At 38.7% G+C, this 22235-nt stretch overlaps 1 protein-coding gene across 12 annotated transcripts; it reads left to right on the top strand.

Annotated features, from left to right (window-relative positions):
- The first annotated feature begins 4075 nt into the window (after window positions 1-4075).
- Window positions 4076-15904, top strand: LOC104589233 (uncharacterized). Of its 12 annotated transcripts, none has more exons than XR_016083392.1 (6): window positions 4076-4596; window positions 7713-7803; window positions 7904-10063; window positions 10150-10459; window positions 10543-10639; window positions 10732-11785. XR_016083392.1 is itself a non-coding variant. In XM_088899569.1 (5 exons), the coding sequence occupies exons 2-5, from the start codon at window positions 14774-14776 to the stop codon at window positions 15846-15848; spliced, it is 501 nt and encodes a 166-aa protein (XP_088755695.1). In that variant the 5' UTR covers window positions 4079-4596; window positions 14640-14773; the 3' UTR covers window positions 15849-15904. The 12 variants fall into 12 exon arrangements, 4 of the variants coding, with proteins under 4 accessions (XP_088755693.1, XP_088755694.1, XP_088755695.1 ...); XR_016083394.1 differs by having other exon boundaries at window positions 4077-4596; XM_088899569.1 differs by lacking the exons at window positions 7713-7803; window positions 7904-10063; window positions 10150-10459; window positions 10543-10639; window positions 10732-11785 and adding exons at window positions 14640-14788; window positions 14883-15011; window positions 15245-15363; window positions 15611-15904 and having other exon boundaries at window positions 4079-4596.
- Window positions 15905-22235: the final 6331 nt, after the last annotated feature.

Here is a 22235-nt window from a genome sequence, read left to right on the forward strand (position 1 = left end):
GATTTAGAGAAGAAGCTTGTGAAGTTCTTGGAGGATTGTGATGGCTCATGGCTGTCTCGTACTTGGAATAGTAGTTGTGCAGTCGTTAATTTGTTAATTCTTGAAAGGGTGTCAACTTCGCATGATTAACTCTTACATGATTTTTTTTTCGACCATTTGAGCTACAATAGTTCTTTCCTCTTTAGGACAGGTTTAAAACTTCTTGGAAATTATCTCTAAGACTTTCCAATATATCTACGATCAATCTCTGAAATATGATCATATTGTTCTAGATATAGAAATCTATGAGAATGAGAAAGAACTTGGCTAGTAGAAACTGAGATTCATATGGTTTAACAAGAAAAATGAAAGGAAAGCATGGGTAATCAAAATAATAGATCTGCTAAGCTTCCCACGAGATGAAAAGAGAGAAAACCATGAGCTTAAGTGTGAGAAAAGTTGAGATTTCAATGAATCTCAAAAAGTCCCAATTTGCCTAAGCATCCAGTGTGTTTGTCTTGTTTATTGAGATAGTTTTGTTTGTTTTGTTTTATCAACTTATTGAAAGGCATTACATTTACTTGTGCTTACATTGCCATATCATATTTGGGATTGTATAGCTAGTGGCTTGCTAGTTATGTGTTCTGGTAGAATATAGTGAAAAGTTTGGATAGGACCCATGAAGACTATCCAAGGTCATTGAGATTATAGGAGAGAAGGTGGAGTCAGGTTGTAAGGTTGGGATGACACCTATGTCTGGTGAAAGGTCTTGTTGGCACATGGGAATCCAATTGGTGAAAAGATTTTGTTGGCACTTGAGAAGTCTAACTATTGTAAAGGTTTTGTTGGCACCCAAGAAGTGAAGCTAGTATATAGTGGAAATTCTCAAGTGGCGTGCTTGGGGAAAGGACGTAGGTTGGGTTAGGTTGGGATAGCACCTATAATTCTATCCAGTGAAAGGTCTTGTTGGCACCTGGTAAGTCTAACTGGTGTAAAAGTCTTGTTGACACTTAATAAAGTCTAACTATTGTAAAAGCTTTGTTGACACTCGAGAAGTCTAGCTGGTATATAGTGTTAATTCTTAGGTGGTGTGCTTGGGGAGAGGATGTAGGCCAGGTTTGGCCAAACCTCTATAAAACTTGTGTATGCTTTAATTTATCCGTTGTTCCTTGAATTTGTTCAACACACTATTTTCCTTGTTACATTGCCCTTCATATTATTGCTCTCCACAACATTTGATCAATACTCAATTGTTTGAAAAGCTATTAGTTAGAAAAGAAACTCATAGAACCCAATTCACCCCACTCTTAGGTTAGGCTACTTGGGTAATAAGTGGTATTAGAGTAGGTTCTCCACATAAAGAGTAAGGCACATGGGATCAATTGAGGGAATTCACCTTGCCACAAACAAAAACCTCTACAAGAAATATAAAATTTTAGGTGGCAAATTTAGGTGACTTTCAAAATTTCTTTCAAATCAATCTCTCTCCAACAAGTTTCAAAGTATCAATAGAGGCACCCATCGGATTACATGGTTATTACATCTAATCTAACAAATATTTCAAGTTTGTGTATTGAAAGGCCTAATTTTTCATATGGAAATTATAGACAAGGAGCTTGGAGTATGGCGTGAAGAAAAGAAAGAGATTTGTTCTTTGAGAGATGGAGGTCCTTGAATAGCTTATTTGTTGGTCTTTGGCTATGCATAGGAGATTTCAGTTTGATTTTTGACAAGAATGAGAGAGCCGGTGAGTAAAATAGTCAGTAGGAAATAGCTAATTAGGAACTGAATCTTCATTGGTTAAATTAGGAATTTCATGTTTATAGTTTACTTAGAATAACTGAAGTTCTGAACATGTAAAATTAGTTTTGTACATGTAAAATTAGGAATTTCATGTCTAATTTAAATAAGGTTGTGTTAGTCAAATTTTCATAGGAGGGGCTCTGATCATATTCTTATAGTCCTCTATTTGGATCAAGATTTTCTACAATAAGGGAAGACCTTTTAGATTCGAAGAGGTGTGGTTAATCCATGATGACTTTTCAAGTGTTTTAGAGCAAACTTGGGAACAAGAAGTGAGAGATGATGAACAAGCCAAGCTGATGAGAAAGGCTAGAGTTTAAAGAAATTATTTAGGAAATGGAATAAAGAGGTTCTTGGCCACGTGCAAAATAAATTTCAAGAACTCAAGGACAAGCTCAATATAGAATCTTCTAGATCTCCAAAGTATTGCCCTTTAAAAGTTAACTAGATAGAAGGGAACTAGGTGAGTTCCTCAATAGACAAGAAATCTTTAGGGCACAAAAAGGTAAGACAAATTGGTTAAAGCAGAGGATAAAAATATAAAATTTTTTCACCAAACAACTCTAAGGAGGAGAGCAAGAAACATGGTGCTAAAGATAAGAACAAGGACGGGGATTGGGTTTAGGGTCATTGAAATGTGTCCAAGGTTTCTCGTTGAATAACTTGAGTCCTTTTACTTCGTCCAATCAGATGGATGTACAAGATGCTTTAAGTTACATCACAAATGTTATTTTGGTTAAGGAAGCAACTGATTTACAAAAAGAGTTTTCTAAAGAAGAGATTAAGAAGTACATGGATTTAGTCCTAGGGAGAATGCATTGAAGACACTCAAACAAGTGAGTACAGTGTACTCTCAACGTGCCTGAAAACCCAAATTCTCGCGCTTAAAGAGCAAGAGAAATGCATTAAAAAATGCTCACCATGACTAGGATAGTTTGAGATCTCCACGGTGCAGTCCCATAGTAATCCCAAATGACAATAGGCAGAAATACTCGCGCATGAATGTATTGGATTGTACTCTCACTGCGGTGTGATTGGTCTTGACTCGAACACCACTCATTTTGCAGTTTATATATTAGCACAGTAGTCTCTCGAGCTGTGATTCAATGTTGTTGGAGAAAATGGGGTCATTGTAACTTTGGAGGAGAAGCTCTGAGGCGCGTCTGAAGACACTGTCTTTAGAACGTTATTTGCCCCCACTTAGTTTTATTGAGTTTGTTATTAGATTACAGGCAAATTCATTCACAGGATACAACAGAGTCTTGGGCGAGAATCTGCAACTAGCCAAATTGAAGAGTCTCCAAAGAAACCTTCTGTGAAATTGTAGCAGACCAGACTGAGAGAGAGAGAGAATGAGTGAATTTCGAAATTGTATGTTTTGGAGTCTGATTCATGCTCCTTAAATAATTTGTGAAGAGGTATGAAGAAAATGTAGGTACTGGTTTAGAGAAGGCACCTTGAACAGTCACAATTTCAAACATTGTGACTGTTTAAAAAGTAGTTAACAGTTAGTGACTGTTAATTTTGAATTGTGCTTCTTGATCACACACGATCGAATCGTGACCGTTGATCTCATCAACAGTGATCAACGGTCAGCAACGCACCAGAACCAAAGCCGTCCATCGCGAGCCACGCGGGTGCGAGCAAAGTGCGCCTCTAAAGCTCCTCATTGCACCGCACACACGCGCGCACACACCTTGCACGGTATCGAATCCCCATACTCTCCTCTATTAATTCTAAAGAGTGTAAATCAGCTTCTATTTAAATACTGAAAACAAAACTTATAATTTTTCAATCTGGGACAAGTTCAAAACTAGGTTTTATAAGAGAAAAACTGATTTTTCAATCAAACGTGTAGGTGCAATTTCTCATGTAACTGACCAATCAAACCCATTGGATTTAATCTCTTATGAGATTAAAATCCAACAAATATCACCAAAGCATCTCAGTGGAGTAGCATGGCACACTCAAATAAGCCTATGACAATGCATCACTTGAGCGTCGTAGTGCAGTAACTTAGCACACTGCGACAACGATAATGGAAAACCAACACTTCAACTAAATATCTAAGGCTTAAGAGACTTCTAGAAGTAGGGTTGTAGCTGAATCATTCACCTGGCATTACAAGAGAAACGGTCAAAGCCGGCGGTTTAGAACCACTTAGGGATATCTAAGGCGGCGGTCTTTCTACATTCATTTTAAGAGCTGGCGCGGCGGATTGTTCGGAAGATTTATAATAAACCGGAACTAGACCGGTATTAAACCAGTTTAATTTTACTTATTGAAATAAACCGGAATTAAACCGGTCTAGTGTTACGCGGTGAGGAGAAACGTGCGCGGGGAGAGAAAATTCTTTTCTCCCGCGCGAAGACAAGCTCTGTTGACAAGAACTCGACAATCTCTTTTGGAAGATTATTGTGATCACAGACTTCTTCCGCACGAAGAGAAACTTGGATATTATTGCAGATTTCTCCCGCGCGAAGACAAGGTTCTGTCGACAAGAAATTGACAGACAAGGTTCTCTTTTGGAAGAAGACAATCTTGGAGAGTATTGCAGACAACCGCACGAAGACAAGGTTAAGTTCTTCACTAGATCTGAAAAATTGGAGAGTATTGCAAAGGATTTTTGAATCTTAATAAGAAAGAAAAATTGCATAAGTAGGGTTCGTGCAAGGTAGATAGCAGGGCTTTTATTCTTTGAAGAGAGGAGAATTTGCATAGTTTAATTCGTTTGAGAAGGGGAATCCCTTTGTGTTTGAGGAGGAAATTTCAAGCAAGCACCACCGATCTTTGTTCGTCCGAGCAAGAGAGAAGGTAACATTCCCTCTATCGTTCTCTATATTTTCACTCCTTTTGTCTTTTTTTTTTTCTCATCATATCCCCCATTTCCCTTCATCTTAATTCTTCGTTGGTAGTGGTGAGTCCTGAATGCTATTAGATTTCTCTTTGGTCGTTTCATTACATTAGTATGATTGTGTTTGTTCACAAGATATTCAATGTACTCTTTGTCTCATGGTAAGTATCATTGATAGTTAGATTCTCATGTGAATAGGACTTCATGGTTGTCACTTGATCTAAATCAGGTAAAGATTCAGTTGTTCTCAATCCTAGTGGAGAAAAAGAACCAAATAAGAGGTTGTACAATTTTTTTTGTTGATTATAGCCTAGATCAATGATTAAACACATTAATGCATCATCTTTTCATAGCTTCACATAGAAAAATGGGAATTAGTATAAATTATTTCAAAGAAATTATGAGAGGTTAAAATTTGTCTCTAGTTACCTCCAGAGCTTTCCATAGATCCAAGAAAGGCTGGCTTAGTGTAGCAGGTAATAGTCTCTTCTATGAACTCTGTCCTATTTCCAAGAAGATCAGAAGAAGAAAAATTTGTACATCTCCCCCTACAAAAAATCATGCAAAGAATCTTATATGATCCACTTGCCAGACAATGGAGGGATAGTTTATCTTTTTCCTAATGCTACCCAGAATTTATATTGACTTCATCAAGCTTCAACGCCGAGCTCACTTCCTAACTCTGGAACTCAGCGATGTTTGTCTGGTCCTAGCAAGCTACTGTCGTCATCTTATTTGTTTTGTCTGACTTTCCTCCTCCCCTTTGATCACTAGCGCTGTCTGCTTCTAATGAGTTCCAGTTGCTCCTCTGTACTCTGTCTTCTTTCCCCCTCGAACTGAGCTATCTTTGGTTCAGTGGAACTATAATTATCTTACAGAAATTACATTAATTTGAATTTGATTATGTGGAATCTGCTTTTGTTGGCATGCTGATTACTTTCTCTGGATGTAGCATACAGCTTAGAGAAGGGGTGAATAGTCTCTTTGTATTGTGGAGTCTATTCTCCTGGGTAGCTTGTAAGCTGCTATCTTTGTATCCAGGTACAAGGGATATAGCTTCCTTGTTGTTACAAAATAATTAACATAATACACATATTAGAAACTTGCTGTCTACTGATCCATCTTGATTCATTCCCTTGTCTTTAAGGTTGATTCTGTTACTTTTTCTTGAAATTAACTCCTCATCTTTGTCTGTTAGCATGTGGCATAATGTGCTATTTAAGAGAGTTAGAGAGGGAGAGCTATTATAGATGTGATGCTCCTCTGTTGAGCCCTTCAAAATTCATAGTTCTGATTGCAATCCCTGATGGTAGACAGCAGACAACATTGTGGTGAAGCCATAATAAAAATAAGAAATTTAAGTTTTTGGATGCTGAATTTGAGAATAATATGCAGATGTGCCTTTAGCTTCACAGGAGACTATTAAACCTTCTAGTTATATGCTACTCATCAAGCACTGGGTGCCAGTACTTCTCATCTACCATTACCATATGGTACCCCTGATGAACCATGAAGAATTGATCTCCTTAATCTACATACACAACTTGAACTATATTACCCCAAAAAATAAACAATTTCAAAGAAGCTCTAGGAAAATGTACAAATAGCATATTTCAAAAGTAAGAATAGCAAAATTCTTCAACAACAAACCAGTTCAAAACATTACAAAATCCATAAACCAAGTAATAGTAATCCCTTCCACCTTTCCATGTACTAAACTAAATTCAACTGAACTCAACGAAGCCTTATTCCAACATTCTGGGTCAGCTGCATGTATATTCTGAGAAGGGCTTAGATCTGAAGTAAGTGAAAAAAGAAATTGACTTCAGATGCAAGAAAGGTTGAGTGGTGGTTGAAAAACTTATCTATATGACACACTAATGCATAATTCATTTATTGTATATTCAGTTTTAAAAGCCATTAGGGATCCTGCCTAAGGTCATTACCCAATGTTGGTCCCAGCTCTCTGGAGCATTGGAAGAGACTGGATACAGTCCTAGCCTTTGGCTTTTTCTCGCAGAAAGTAGCTTCCCATAGACTCGAATCTGTGCTGACTACCTCAATCAACAAAAAATGTTAAACAACGAAGCTGGCACATTAGTCTATTTTGATGGTAAACCCAAACATCAAATAACCCGGGAAGGCAGAGCTCATCTTAACTATCTTTCTAATCACTCATTGAGGATGCAAATGATCACTTTTCCCATGAAAAGATGAAACTTGTAAAACAAACAAATCTCTCTAGCAAATACACGATATAGATATATAATATAGACTTTATGGTACTGGTACCTCTGGATAATATAGACATATAGGTTTCTCTACTGGGTTAAATTAGTATTGTGGAGCTCTTCTAATTCTTAAGAAATTAACAAAGAAAGATAGGCTTGCAATTTTCTTTTTGTTGAGAATATAGTGAATTGAAAGGTGATGATCAGTTTGAACATTAATTCAGGTTGAGTAAATAGATCGAATTCACATGCACTGCATTTTCATTACTCTTTCTTAGGAGTACATCTTTAGACCTGATAAACTTGTCAAACCATGTTAAATCTTGTCTTCTTTATATTTTTATTGTTTTGTTACTTTGGTTATTGGTTTTACATCTTTTCTATGAAAACTATGATTTAATGTTTAAATTTCAAGAAAACAAAAACAAACAAAAAAATTAGGATGAGGATGCTTGTTATTCATGCTGTACCATTGCTTTTCATAAAATATGAACTATTATATGTCATAATCATGGATGTTCCTCTCAGAAATGACAAATCTGCCTTGAAAACAGAGCCATATATGGCCAATTTCATATACCATTTAATGGTTCCTTTATTCTACAGTTATGACCATATATGGCCAATTTCATATACCATTTAAAGGTAAAACCTGAATAGTAACTATTCAGAAGAATTTCAAGGTCCATAACAAAAGAATTTCAATATCCTCTGCTTAATTGCACAGCAGAAGTGATGACAAGACCAATTTACACGTGATTATTTGATGATGAGCATGGTGCTGATTTCTGATTTGCCACTTCTCTATGCTGTCTCTGAGGACTGATTTGTCACTTCAATTTCAGCCATTAAGGAGCTCACAAACTCTTTAATTGTCCATTCATCTGGAATTACTAGGTATTTCAATATGGACAAAAGCTGGATTTGCCTTCCGAGGTATCCTTTTAAGGAACTTATCTTCTCTTTTAGACATGTGACTTCTTGTTTAAAGTTTAATATCTTGGCATGCCCTTGTGTGCTTTATTGTATCCTTTAGGGATGATCCAAACTACATTCAAGGAGTGAAGAGTTTTATTGAGTTTGCTTATGCTCATGGACCTTACATGGGCAGAATATATTGTCCATGCAAAAAGTGTGTTAATTGTAAAAATCAGAATAAAGAGGATGTCTTAGCGCATTTATTATGGAATGGGATTATGTTGTCCTATACTAATTGGACCCTTCATGGGGAGAGTAAGGAAAATCCTATGGATGTGGATGATAATAGTGCAAATGGTGAGCTGAGTGCTGATATGCATGGAATGTTGCGAGATGCATTTGGAATTCCAAACCAAGATGATGAAAATGATCAGGGACCGGATGCTTTTGTTGATGTTGGTTCTGGCACAATACCCGATGGATATTACAACTTGTTACGGGATGCTGAGCAAGACTTATATCCGGGTTGTAAAAAGTTTACAAAGCTTTCTTTTCTGGCTAGGCTATTTCAGATAAAGTGCCTCTGCGGGTGGTCTAACAAGTCATTTACGGTGCTACTTGAGTTGTTGAAAGAGGTATTGCCAGAAGGGGAAGTGCTACCCAATTCATACTTTGAAACAAGGAAGATTATTAGAGAGTTGGGGTTTGACTATAAGAAGATTCATGCATGCCCTAATGACTGCATGTTATATTGGAAGGAAGATGAAGCTAGGGACACTTGCAAAGTCTGTGGTGAATCTTGGTGGGAACCCACTTCCACGTCGAAAGATAAAAGGAAGGGAACTTCATCCAAACACAAGAGCAAGATTCCACGAAAGGTTTTGCGTTACTTCCCTTTAAAACCAAGGCTACAGAGGCTTTTTATGTCATCCAGAACTGCTTTGTCAATGAGATGGCATGAGGAGGGGCGTAAGAAAGATGGGGCATTAAGGCATCCTGCTGATTCTCCAGCTTAGAAAACTTTTGATAACACACACCCATCATTTGCATCAGAACCACACAATGTCAGGCTAGGGTTAGCAACAAATGGTTTTTGTCCATTTGTTTTCCCTTATAATTTACCCCCTTGGGAGTGCATGAAGCAACCATACATCATGCTGTGCCTACTGATTCCTGGACCATGTGAACCAGGGAATGATATTGATGTATATTTGCAGCCATTGATAGAAGATTTAACTGACTTATGGGAAAATGGTGTGTTAACATATGATGCATCAAGGAAAAAAATGTTCTTATTGCATGCGGCTATTTTATGGACAATCATTGACTTCCCTGGTTATGCCAATTTGTCAGGGTGGAGTACTAAAGGTGCCTTGGCATGTCCCTCGTGTAACAAGGATACATGCTCATTGTGGTTGAACAATGGGCATAAGTATTGTTATATGGGCCATTGTCGGTTCCTAGATGAAGGTCATAGGTTTCGTTCTGATGAAACATCATTTGATGGGAATGAGGAGTGGAGGTTAGCACCTATTCCATTGACTGGGAAGAATGCATTGGAGCAGTTTGAAGGACTCCATTTCACACTTGGAAAGGGAATCCAATCCAATGTTGAGGGAGGACACCATGGGACTGACAAAAAGAATTTCTATAATTGGAAGAAAAGAAGCATATTTTTTGATTTGCCATATTGGAAGGATCTTTTGGTAAAGCATAATTTGGATATGATGCACATAGAGAAGAATGATTTGAAAGCTTGTCATGACTTGCAAGCTATGGGTATACGGAAGGCACTTCACCCATTTTGTGATTCTCAATCTGATCGAACCTTTTTACCGGCGGCATGCTATACATTGAATAGGAAAGAGAAAACTACTTTTTGCCAAGTGCTTCAGAGTGTGAAGGTCCCTGATGGGTATGCATCCAACATCTCTCGATTGGTGCAAGTCAATAATCGCAAGCTTGCGGGATTAAAAAGCCATGATTTCCATGTACTAATGCAACAATTGCTTCCCATAGCCATACGAAGAGTGTTGCCGAAGAATGTTAGTTCAGTTTTGATTGACCTATGTAAGTTCTTTAGGGATTTGTGTTCTACGGTTTCAAAGGGCCAGGATTTTGTGAGCTTGGATCGTAATATTGCAATAATTCTTTGCCAATTAGAAAGGATCTTCCCACTTGCCTTTTTTGATATTATGGTACATTTGCCCATCCATTTAACCGAGGAGGCTAGGTTAGCTGGACCTGTTTGATACCGCTAGATGTATCCAATAGAGAGGTATGTTAACTTTCATCGAGTTTACAAGTTAATGGTTATGTTATTCTGTTAGTTAAGACAATGAAGTCCTTTTTATCTATGGGTAGGTATCTTCGCACATTGAAATCATATGTACGAAACAAAAGCAGGCCAGAGGGGTGCATAGCGGAGGGATACCTAGCTGAGGAATGCATGATATTCTGTTCAAAGTACCTTGAGGGTGTGGAAACGAGGTTGAATCGGCCGTTAAGAGATAAAGAAGATAGGCCTCGTGAAACAGAAGAAGGATTTGCAATATTTGCAAACAAGGGTCGTGGTATTGGAAGTACCTCTCATTTTGTGCCTAGATAAGGAGACGATGATGAAGGCACATTTATATATTATAACCAATTGTGATGCAGTTGGCCCGTACATTCAGTAAGTCATGTATATTTTGTAGTTTGTTGTTGAATGATTTTGATTATTATAATATCTTACGCTTCTAGTTTACCCAAATGTAGGAAGCACTTGGAAAAGATTCATTGAGAACAACCTAGAGCACGGCCACATGTAGTGCAGAGGACTCGCAAGGAGTTTTCTGAACGGTTTAGGCACCATGTTAGTAAAGCACATTTTAAGTTTCCTTTGTACAATTATTGAGTGATAATCTTTTGAACTCCTTCTAATAGGGTCCTTTAAATGCTATTCAGATAATGACACTACGCGTCGAAGGGATTGAACATGTGCCAAATAGTTTAGAACATTTGGCTAATGGCCCTTGTCTAGTAGCAAAGAGATACAATGGGGTTAACATAAATGGCTACAGGTTTCATACCAAGGAGCATGATGAAAACAAAAGGACTCAAAATAGTGGCATTGTTGTGATTGCGAAGACACAAAGTTTTTCCTGTACCCGAGATAAGAACCCGGTGTTGGGTGACATTGAATATTATGGCATGCTCACCGATATAATTGAGTTAAATTATTTTGAACACTTCAAGATATTGTTATTCAAGTGTGACTGGTTTGATGTTACTCAAGGTAGAGGAATGAGGGTTGATGAACTAGGATTTACACTGGTAAATTTCAAAGGCCGCTTACATACAGACGAGCCATTTGTGTTAGCATCTCAAGCAGAACAAGTATTCTATGTTCAAGATCCCATTGATACAGAATGGTATGTTGTTTCCAAGACAAAACCTAGAGATATATATATGACATGCATGAAGTTATTGGTGCAGACGATGTTGAGATGGATATACCAGATGTGCCGTACAATGATAACAGCTTGGTAGATAATGTGTTGTTGGGTGGTGATGACTTTAGTTGGAATAGATCAGATGAACCTGCTATAGAGGTTGATGAGACAGAGGTCCCTATACAAGCAATTGCTGATAGTAGAGGAGCTGATATAAACTCTGAACATAGAAACAAAGATAATGTTGAATAAGGTCTTCCACTACAAGTATTCATACCACTTTGGTAGATGGCAGCTTCTTGTTTTGGCCATCATATTTTTTTTTTCTTCAGTCTGTAACACAACCAGTTCTTGCAAGGGGTGGTGTAGAAAGAATGTTTCAAGTTGCCCAGCTATTTTTTTTTTTTTTTTTTTGGGAAAGCTGGACCATTTTCAGTTGGTGGATATTCTTTTTGTATATGGGCCGATGTATATGCCATCATTGTTTAGTGGTTGATGTATAATTTTTTTTTGAATAGCTTCAGCAATATTATGAGAAAAGAAATCAAAGATGCTAACTCAAAACATTCAGAAACAAGGAACCCAAAGATCTAATCATATTGAATAAAATTTCCAACTCTGTATATCTGTACATAAACCATGCTGCAAATAACTATAAAAGCTGAAACATCAAATTAGGGAAGCTGGGTTGATGAATAAAAGCTGCAACAGAGCCCCAGTAGCATCATCATCAAATTAGGGAAGTTGGTTCATGGCATTCATTTTTCCATCCTTTGTGTTGCCCAGTTTGCAAATTATCTAGTTGATTCTCTCACGAGAGACAGAGGGAGAAGAAAGTATAACAGATAAGACGACAGGTCTTGTACTGGGGATTTCATCCCTCAGATTAGAGGAGGGTTTTGGGAATGGGACACTGGAATACTGTATCATATGGGGGTGAGTAGCACAGGTCTAGCTTTTCTTCTTCATTATTATTGGGGAAGATGATGCTTCACCTTTTAACTCTTATTATCTTATTCTTCTTTAAACAAAAATTCTGATCATTACCAATAAAAAGGGATAAACAGTATCCTTTTCAAGAAAAATGGCTTTGAGCATTGTACAAAAAAGTAAGGTACAGCTGTAATACTTCTTATTTTGGGTAGGTAGTTGGTCCGACCTATAATTGGGGTTGTTGGGCTTTAATAGAGTTGTCACCTGTCAATGGGATCAGGTTTGGTTTGAGTCAGCATGGAATGGTCCTGACTCATTTATAATTGGGACATCATTTTCTATTGCAGCCTTCTCCCAATTGGTATAAAACTACCAAAAATGACCCAGTATTCACCTGAATCTGACTCATATTGAGGAGATCAATAAATAATAAGGTCTAGCACCTGAGTTCTACATTGAAATATTGAAAAAAAACATAGCAAAAGAGTTGCTCACTGAGTTCTAGATTGCTTTTCAAGCATTTGATTAAGATCGAACACAGGAGAGGATTAACTATTCAACTTTCAGCAACTAAAGCTTCATTCAAATTGGAACATCAGCCAAATCCAAGAGGGATTCTTTGAGTTGGTTTTATAAATCCTGCAAGTTGGTTAATAACAAGTTCAAACTCTTTTCATTTAAGTGAAGACTTCAGAGGTGTGGCACTTGCCTGATGAGCCTATGTTTTGTCCATCGTTTGACTTATTTTGATTTTACATTTGTTTTCATATATCCAGACGGACAAAACTTCCCATCTGTTAAGTCCTCATCTTTGTCTGTTAGCATGTGGCATAATGTGCTGTTTAAGAGAGTTAGAGAGGGAGAGCTATTTCAGATGTGATGTTCCTCTGTTGAGCCCTTCAAAATTCATAGTTCTGATTGCAATCCCTGATGGTAGACAGCAGACAACATTTAGTAAACTAGAACTCAGGTTTTAAATTCCACTTTGGTCCTAGCTATCCGGGGTCTTAGGAGGGGTCGACCAGATAAGGACCAAATCCTTGGCATTTTTTGCCGAAGTGGCTTCTATTAGATTCAAATATGCTTCTCCATGCTTGTCAGTGAAATTTTACCATTGTATCAAGCACTGGCCCCTTTAACTGCTACATTACATGTAAACATGATTAAAACACCACAAGCAGTGACAAAATACAATACAAACTTATACATGAAATCCCAGGACCAAGTCCAGTTTATCCCTTCAGATATTCAGCTCAGATATAGAGCTAACTCTTACTCCTTTGAGAGTTACAACCAAGGAGACCTCTCTGACAGTTTGAACCTCTTACGGAAGAATTTTCCTACCTCCAGATGGAGTTCCTCTGCCCAGCTAAAGTTTGCCATTCCAAGAACTATTTTCTACACTCAAGGTGGCTCCTCTTACCAGCTTATGACTATACTCAAGATGTTCCCAATGTACAGCTGTAGTATCTTGTGGGTAGGAGATCTGAATTGAATCATACCCTGCCTTAGGGAGTGATTGTATTCAGTTTCCTAATAAAAATTAAGGAAACTGAATGTTTTAAGTAAACCTTTCTGATTTTCTTTATTTTTTAAAATAAAAAGCCTTAAAATTCTCATGGGGTTGAGAAGCAAAAGAGAACAAGCTGATGTGGAAATAATGGACTTATTGTTTCCTTAATGTCTATGGCTGGAATTGTATTGATTATTTATTGTTTCAGTTCAGCCATTTCGGCTGTTAATAAATGGCTCCTTATACCTAAAATGCCAAGTGACCATCTCAATTACTGGGTCATTGGCTGTGAGTAATCTCAGTGACCCAACCCACTGATTTCTACCTTGAATAGAAATACTTGTTACGCAAGTAACTTGTTTGGTGTTAATGTAGAACTTGTTTTTAATTTGTACCACAAAAATGTCCCTGGAAAGAGGTTTCTCCCTCATAGTTATATCGATTGGCCAGGTATAGATATAATAGAGATTGTAGACCACAAAGATTCACCCTAATTTTACATCCTAAAATAATAAAAAGAAAAAGCAAATAAAATCTGCATTCTTAACACTAATGAAGAATCATAACTAGAAACTCATGTAGATGACTCATTAGCATCAGCCATGTAAATTGCAGCCAAAGACGCATAAACACCATCTTTGGTATTGACTAATTCTGTCATTTCAGTATTCTTTTCTTCCCCAGAGTCTAGCATCACTTCTTTGCAGGCTTTGAGGAGACACTTTTGATCTCAGAATTGTTAGACCAAGCAGAACCAGAATCAACTTCCTGAGCAGCTATACCAATATGTTATTATCAAGTTCCTCTGTGCATAGAAAATATTCCCCATGTGATCCCATACCATGTGAATACAGAGTAGTTTCTTAAAATGTCGGTTAAGTTGTATTCCATTTTCAAGACCTGAAAATGGAAGTCAAAGATCTGGAGAGGATGGTTATAGCTAAACCTGTTGCTTCAAGACCTTCTTGTTCCAGTTTCAGGTCCTTCTCAAAGCTTCTTGCAGGTGCAATTAATGCCTCACCCCCTGGTGCATATAATGAAACAGTAGTTGCTGCCATTAGATCCAAGACTGAGATTCAAGCCAGTGGCAAATCATGATCCGGATGGGATGACTTCATCCCAGGTGGGCATTTTAGTTTATGGGCTTTGTTTTTGGATGCTGTTTCGTATCAAGAACAGGTTCGTTATGTTATTCTTTTACCTTTGTCCCATGATAGGGTGAGATATCTAGAATTGCAGCTTATTCATCTGAAAAGGTCTCAAAACCAGACTGCAAATCTACTGTAGTATACAAACCCTTGGCAAAATTTGTTTCAAGGAGAACTGCCTCTCTGTTGGCAAATTTGGTCAGTATGCTATTTATCAGGCACTTGATTTTCCTATAGAGTTAGTTTGAATCAGTCCTTTACTTGAGATTTGTTTTAAGTTTATTTTATTTATACAAAATACTCCTGCAACAATACTATTCAGTAATATATTAATTACTCATTCTTTGAACCCTCCCTCCTACCATCATAAAGCAAAAAATGGAGATTCCTCTCCCTTGCTGCCTTTAACAAATGATTTTTTTTCTTGGCAGGGAAATTCTGGTAATAGTGGTCATGAGACTCCTGATAATTCTTCTGGCTTTAGTGGGGGTTGCAAGGAAGGAAGCAAAGGAATGGATGCAGAGGACAATGAACTAAGATGTAAGCGAAGGTAATAGCATCCAAATTTCAAACCACTGGAACAGTAGTGAAGTCTAAGTGTCTTAGTCTTGTGAAAAGGTTAAGATATTGCGTTAAAAACATAAAAGTTAATTTGTCGGTTTTCTCTTTTATGGCAATTCATTAATGTCATAATTGTATCTCTCCCATTACTAATTATGCATGGGATTATCTATCTTCCTCAATTTGGAAGATGAGTCTCATTATTGATATTGATTTTTCTCTATTCCTGTAGGAAGACTGAGTCCCAATCCAATGAAGTCAGTATACCAGGGGGAAGTGCACAAGATCCTCAGTGCTAAGAATTTAGATTGTCCAAGAACACTGAAGTCAGAAGGTTTTTCCTACAAATGCCTTGTACTGAAGATAGAACCGGGGTCATGGAGAGGATTTGCATTGGAAGATATATTACATTATTCAAGAAGTTTTTTTTTAAATGCCTTGTACTTTTTTATGTTAATTGGATATTGTATTTAAGCAATTTGCTTTGGATATTATAATGATTAATAATTTTAATTTTTTTTTATTTTCAATTTGTAATTTTTTATTTAAATTGGTTTTTATGCATTATCTGCCATGAGATTTGTATTAAATAGGTACAAACAAAATATTGAAATCAAATTGATATAAATAATATAAAATTAAAAAAAAACAAAGCTGGCGGTCATAAAACCGCCGCCTTAGACATAAAAGCGATCTAAGCCGGCATCTAGACCGCCGCCTAAAAGCGAACACAATGTTTCTGTTAGATAGTATATGCCCTTAGCTCCAATCAGATTGATTTACATTAAGTTATTGTAGTGTGTTTTTATGTAATACCCTTAAACTAGACACATAATGAGACTCGTGTTAGTTTAGAATGTTCATAGCCGTTGGATAAGTCTGAGGAGATTTATCCTGTTAAGGCTGACACTGGTGTGCCGCCCAAGTGTTGGGGTGGCCTGTCTTTGCTGCCAGGGTGAGACTCGGGGTACATACAGTGTATGTTTACTTGAACCTTGGTGATTAGTGAGCAAAACTGAAAAGTTACACCTGACCTTTACACTCGATTATAATACTACACTAGGTGTCGGATTGGGCTGTCTTTGATATGCCAATCAGTGAGATCCTTAGCGGGGGTCAAAACCTGAGTATGTTGGGACAGTCCGAGAATTCATCTGAATGGGTGACAATAGTGACAGGATCAACCCCTTTGTCGGACAAAGGTAATGATCGGGGATGCACTCTCTTTGATGAAAACCAAGATTGCCGGTAGCTGATTTCAATCGTTGAATTTTTTTTGCAAAATATATTTTATATACGAATATAAATATATATATTATATGGATTGAAATTGTTTGCCAAATGTTTTAATTCCCAAGATCCATGTGAGTAGAGAGTGCAACACTGTTCCTTGCAGCCGAGGGAGAGGTCCTCTCTTGTCGGCCAGTGTATAATGGGCTGAGAGGTTGAGTATAAGACCATTGAGGGCAATACGTGATGGGCTAATCTTGCATCTTCCCATAGTCCCTATGTTTGTATATGGTGGTTTGGCCTAGGGACCACTTAGTGTAAGTGTTGGGCCCATTAGGAGTTCATGTGTTGGGCTTCAGGGGTTCACTGTGTTTTCAATGAATTCGGCCAGGCCTTGTAACAGATGCTGGGCTGAACCCATGTGGTTGATGTGTAGATCAATGCTTGGGTCCCACGCCATACAAAGAAGCCCAACTGGGCAGCAGGTTGGAAGTAGTTCGAGCACTTGGACTTCATGGGCCTAAAAGCCCATTTCGAACTGGGCTGATATAATTAGTTAAATAAAGGGGCAGATCTGGGATTAAATCAGCAGATACGATAGGGTCTTACCCTATCCACTCAAAGAGTTCAGATCTGAATATAGATTCAGATCTGGAAACCTCCTAATGAGATTTGGAGAGAGCTGATCTAATCTGCAGATAAGATAAGGGCTTATCCTTATCTCTTAAAGAAGACTCCTAATGAGATTAGGAGCTCTCTTTAAGCCTATAAAAGGAGGAGGGAGCGAACCATTCAATTTATCCTCACATCCCAGAAATCTCAGAGATACAAGATCTCAGAGCACAAAGAAAAGTCGAATACAGTGCGACTGCGCCTTCTCCCTGCGTTCTCCTCCTGCTGCCGCCATACTGCCAGTTCGTTCTCTAGTTTTATAGGAGTGTTCAAGATCAGATCTTGATATCAGTCTTTGGAGAAAGATTGATTTGAAGTTGTGCTCACTGCCTCCATCGAATTCTTGTGAAGGGTTCGGTTCTTGGGAAGAACACTGTCGATTCTGCTCCACCCTACACTGTGTCATCTTCAGTGGGAGTAGTCTTTGGAGATTTTCTTTGGGCGTGAACACCTTCATTGTGAGATACTATTTCTTCGTATCAGGTATATCCCTCTCCTTCATTTTGGTTCAGATCTGGTTCGATTTTTGGTTCAAGATTGATTCTTGAAAAATGCAGTTTTTCTAAAATAGGGAATGCGATTTCCACATGAGAGAGAGAGAAAATTTTTGAAATTTCGCCCTACCTTCCTGTAGGGTTCGGCCATCCATATGATGGATCTCTCATCCCTTTAGTGGTATTAGAGCCATGGTTCAAATCTTGAACCAAATTAAATCAGATCTGAACCTGCGCAAATGGGCAGAAGGTGTTCTATCCTATTTGCACAAATTATGGTTTTTCTGGGAAATCGTTCCCAGTTTAAAGGGCAAATGATCTGAAATTAATTTCTGGGAAATCGGTTCCCAGTTTTTTGGGAAATCGGTTCCCAATTTTCTAGGAAATCGGTTCCCAGTTTTCTGGGAAATTGGTTCCCAGTTTATGGACTGTTCGTACAACTGGAGATCGAAATCTTGATTGGCACAGTGAACTTGCGATTTGCAGTTTTTCTTTTTACATTTTGGTCTGTAAATATTTTTTTTTATTTTTTCTAGACTGAATGTATAGGATTCGATCAGATGTAATATTAATAGAAATTAGGTTTTCTATTTATTTTATTTTCTTCATCGAAGATGGCAGCGCAGAAGGAGAATTCACAGATGTCAAGATTGCTATTTGCGATTTGCAGTTTGTGAAACTGCAAACTTTGTTCTGACTTTTGTTTTGCAGGATGGAGGTGTGCGAACAGACCTATGACTGATTCTTGCTTGTTCTTTAATCAGTAAATTAATTTCAGATTGTTTTTTTGAATTAAATCTTTAATTACAAATCAAACCCTAGACCCATTCGAACCAGGTTGGTCCAAACTGGTTGAACCGAACCTATGGTTCGATGGAGGCTGATTGTCAGCCCTAATTTCCCACTTTTGGGTCAAGGGATTGATAGTTAATTAAGAGATTTAATTCGGCCCACACCTGTAAGGCCCATTTTTAAAATGTTAAAACTACAAAAGCCCACTAATTGCAGGAGAAGCTATATGGGCCGAATTGCTAACTGCTATTCAACCCATATACCTAGATAATATTAATTGGTAATATTATGGATTAAAATGGGCTTTAGTAATGGGCTTTACAGATATTAATTGATTGGATCAATTCTATCCTTGCATGTGATGTATGGATGTGTGATGTGCTACGTACATGGGCCATAAGTGCTTGGCCCATGTTGATACGACAGCGGCTCTTGCGCACACCATGGCTGAATGCACATCATTGCCATGGTGTCCCTAAAGATCACTGAATGATCTCCCTCAGTGGTGGGCCCCACACCCCTAAAAGTCAATGGGAGCCACTCTGGTTTGACCTAAATTTAACTAGGGCGTAGCTCTTTGTTCCCTCCAGCAATATGAGTGCATGTGATAAGGAGATTCATATGATGAACTCTCTAAAGGCCTTCCATCATTAGCATGAAGATGGGTCCTTCGGTAATGAGGAAACGCACCAGAAAAATGGGCTATCCATTTGCTGCTAGATCTATTGTAGTGTTTCATAAGATGATAGGGGCATCATAGACCGATGTGGGAGGGGCTTCACCAGAAAATGGGAACTCTCTCACGGTACCTTGGCGTTCACGAATATGATGAGTGACTCACTGGACAGAAAGGTTTAACCTAAAATGGCTATGAACCTTGTCTGACAGAGGCCAAAGGGAAAGCTCATATGATGAGTGGATATGATCCTTCACAGAAAGGTGGTGGGGTTTTGCAGCTGAAACAGTTGGCTCCATGCACCCTATGTGGTTTCCCACATTTCCAGAGGCAATTCGCAGTATCCGTCACTGAGATGGGCGGGAAATCTCAGAGATGAATAAATGGGAATGGAACATAGATTAAAAGTCATATCTATGTAGATAACATGAATCAAATTAGGTTGTGGACTGATGTTTGCTCTTTTATCAGAAAATGGCAAACAGACAATTTGCAAAGCTTCTTGACGACAACAAGCTTAAGGGCCGAAACTATGCCGACTGGTACCGTAACCTTATGTTGGTATTGACTTCTGAGAAGTTGGACAAGGTGGCTAAAAACCCTGCCCCGGAGCGTCCGGGTGATAGGGCTTCTGAGGCCCGTAGAAGGGACTATCAGGATTGGGAGGAGAAAAACTCCTTGGCCCGGTGCTATATCATTGCCTCCCTGGACAATCCGATACAGAGGCAGTTTGATCAGATCGAACTTGCCAAGGACATATTGGACAGTCTAAAGACAATGTACGAAGAGCAGAATCGTTCTACTCGGCAAAAGGTCTTGAAGCAGTTTATGACCGCATAGATGTCAAAGGGGCAGCAAGTTCATGACCATTGTCTTCGGATGATGGGCTACATCAATGAGCTTGAGGCTCTTGGATCCGGGCTGGATCACGCAACCCAGATAGATGCCATCCTAAATTCTTTGCCTCCTTCCTTCAATCCGTTCATCATGAACTATAACATGAATAAGCTGAATGTCAGCGTTCAGGAACTCAGCAATATGTTGCAGAGGGCCGAAGAACTGATAAAGAAGGATGAGCCTATTCCTATGCTTGTTGAAACTAGCAAGTCGGACAAGAAAAAGAGGAAGGCAAAGAAGAAACCCAGAAGAAATCCATTGAAAGAATGGTAGGATCCATCTAATGGACGCCAAAACGTTGCGGAATGGATGGGCGAATTTCAAAAATTTTCCTACCTTCTCCCAACTGGAAATCATATTCCCTAAATTTAGAATACTATATTCAAGGATCCTACTTGAACCATAGTCGAACCAGATCTGAACCAAAAAGCAAAAGGGAGGAATAAACCTGATCCGGAGAGGCAGTATCTTCCAAAGTTGGTGTTCACGCCCAAAGAAGAAACCAAGATCCGCTCCTGCTGAAGATGACACAGCTGTGGATGGAACGGAACCAGTAGGGTGCGTCCTACACACTAGATCCTTCACAAGAATCCTCTGGAAACTCTGAACACTGAATCTTTCTCAGTCTTTTTCGCAAGACCAATGTCAAGAACTGATTTCTTGACTCCCTATTACTGCAAAGATCAAATCTTGCAAGAGGGAATGGCGGCAGCTGGAGGAGAACTCCTGGGATGAAGATGACTGAACTGCTTCTCTTCTCTCTGGAGTCTGTATGAGATCTAATCTTTGATTGCAGGATAATTTCTTGCACCTACAAACCCTTGGTTCGAAATCTGATATATCTCTCTTGGCTTTCTCCTCCTTTCTTCTTGATTAAGAAACCTCCTAATTAGGAGTTATCCCAATCCAAATCTGTATTTGGATAGGGGATTATCTTAATCCTATCTGCATATTAAGTTAGCTTACTCCTGATCTTATCAGGAGGTTACCAGATTCAAATCAGTTTTGAATTTGGTCTCCTGGAGTGGATAAGGTTAAAAGCCCAATCCTTTTACTAACATTAATCTCAGATTCGCCCCATAGATGGGTGATCATATCAGCTCAGCTCGAAATGGGCTTTTGGCCCATTAAGTGTTTAGTGTTTAACTAGTTTCCAATCTGCTGCCCAGTTGGGCTCTTTGTATGGCGTGGGACCCAAGCATTGATCAACACACCAGCCACAAGGGTTCGACCCAGCCTTTGTTACAAGGCCCAGCCGAATTCACTGAAAAACTCAGTGAACCCCTGAGTCCATCACATAGACCCTATGGGCCCAACACTTACATTAAGTGGTCCCTGGGCCAAGCCATCTTATAAAAACCCAGAGACTGTGGGCAGGTGCAAGATTAGCCAATCAGGTATTATCCTAAATGGTCTTACACTTAACCTCCCAGCCCTTAATGATCAAGCACTGCTCGACAAAAGAGGACCTCTCCCTCAGCTGCAAGGAACAGTGCCGCACTCTCCACTCACATGGATCCCGGGAATTAAAACCATTTGCAAACATTTCGAAACCGTACATATATATATATATATATAAATATATTAATTTTGTAAAACAAAATTCCAACAATTGAAATCAACTGCCGGCAGTTTGGTTTCCATCAGAGAGAGTGCATTCCCGATCATTACCTTTGTCCGACAAAGGGGCGGATCCTGTCACTATGATCACCCACTCAGATGAATTCTCAGACTGTCCCAACATACCCAGGTTTTGATCCCCATCTAAGGATCTCACTGATTGGCATATCAAAGATAGCCCGATCCGACACCTAGTGAAGTGTCATAATCGAGGCTAGGGGTCAGGTGTAACTTTCCAGTTTTGCCCATCTATCTCCAAGGTCCAGGGCAATACTGGAAATCTGGTCCAGTTCAAGGATTCGAGTAATCCCATACTGCATGTGCCTTGGGTTTTACCCTGGTGGTCGAGACAGGCCATCCTAACACTTGGTGGCACACCAGTATCAGCCTTGGCAGGATAAATCTCCCCAGACTTATCCTATGGCTGTGAACATTTAAAACTAACACGAGTCTCTATAAGTGTCTAGTTTTAAGGTTTTA

This window comes from Nelumbo nucifera, chromosome 3 (assembly GCF_055504915.1).
Source record: "Nelumbo nucifera cultivar China Antique chromosome 3, China Antique-T2T, whole genome shotgun sequence".
Classification (NCBI taxonomy): Eukaryota; Viridiplantae; Streptophyta; class Magnoliopsida; order Proteales; family Nelumbonaceae; genus Nelumbo; species Nelumbo nucifera.

Bases quoted from the DNA above. Each gene is read 5' to 3' on its own strand.
- LOC104589233 (XM_088899567.1), top strand. From the start codon at position 8,922: ATGAAGCAACCATACATCATGCTGTGCCTACTGATTCCTGGACCATGT.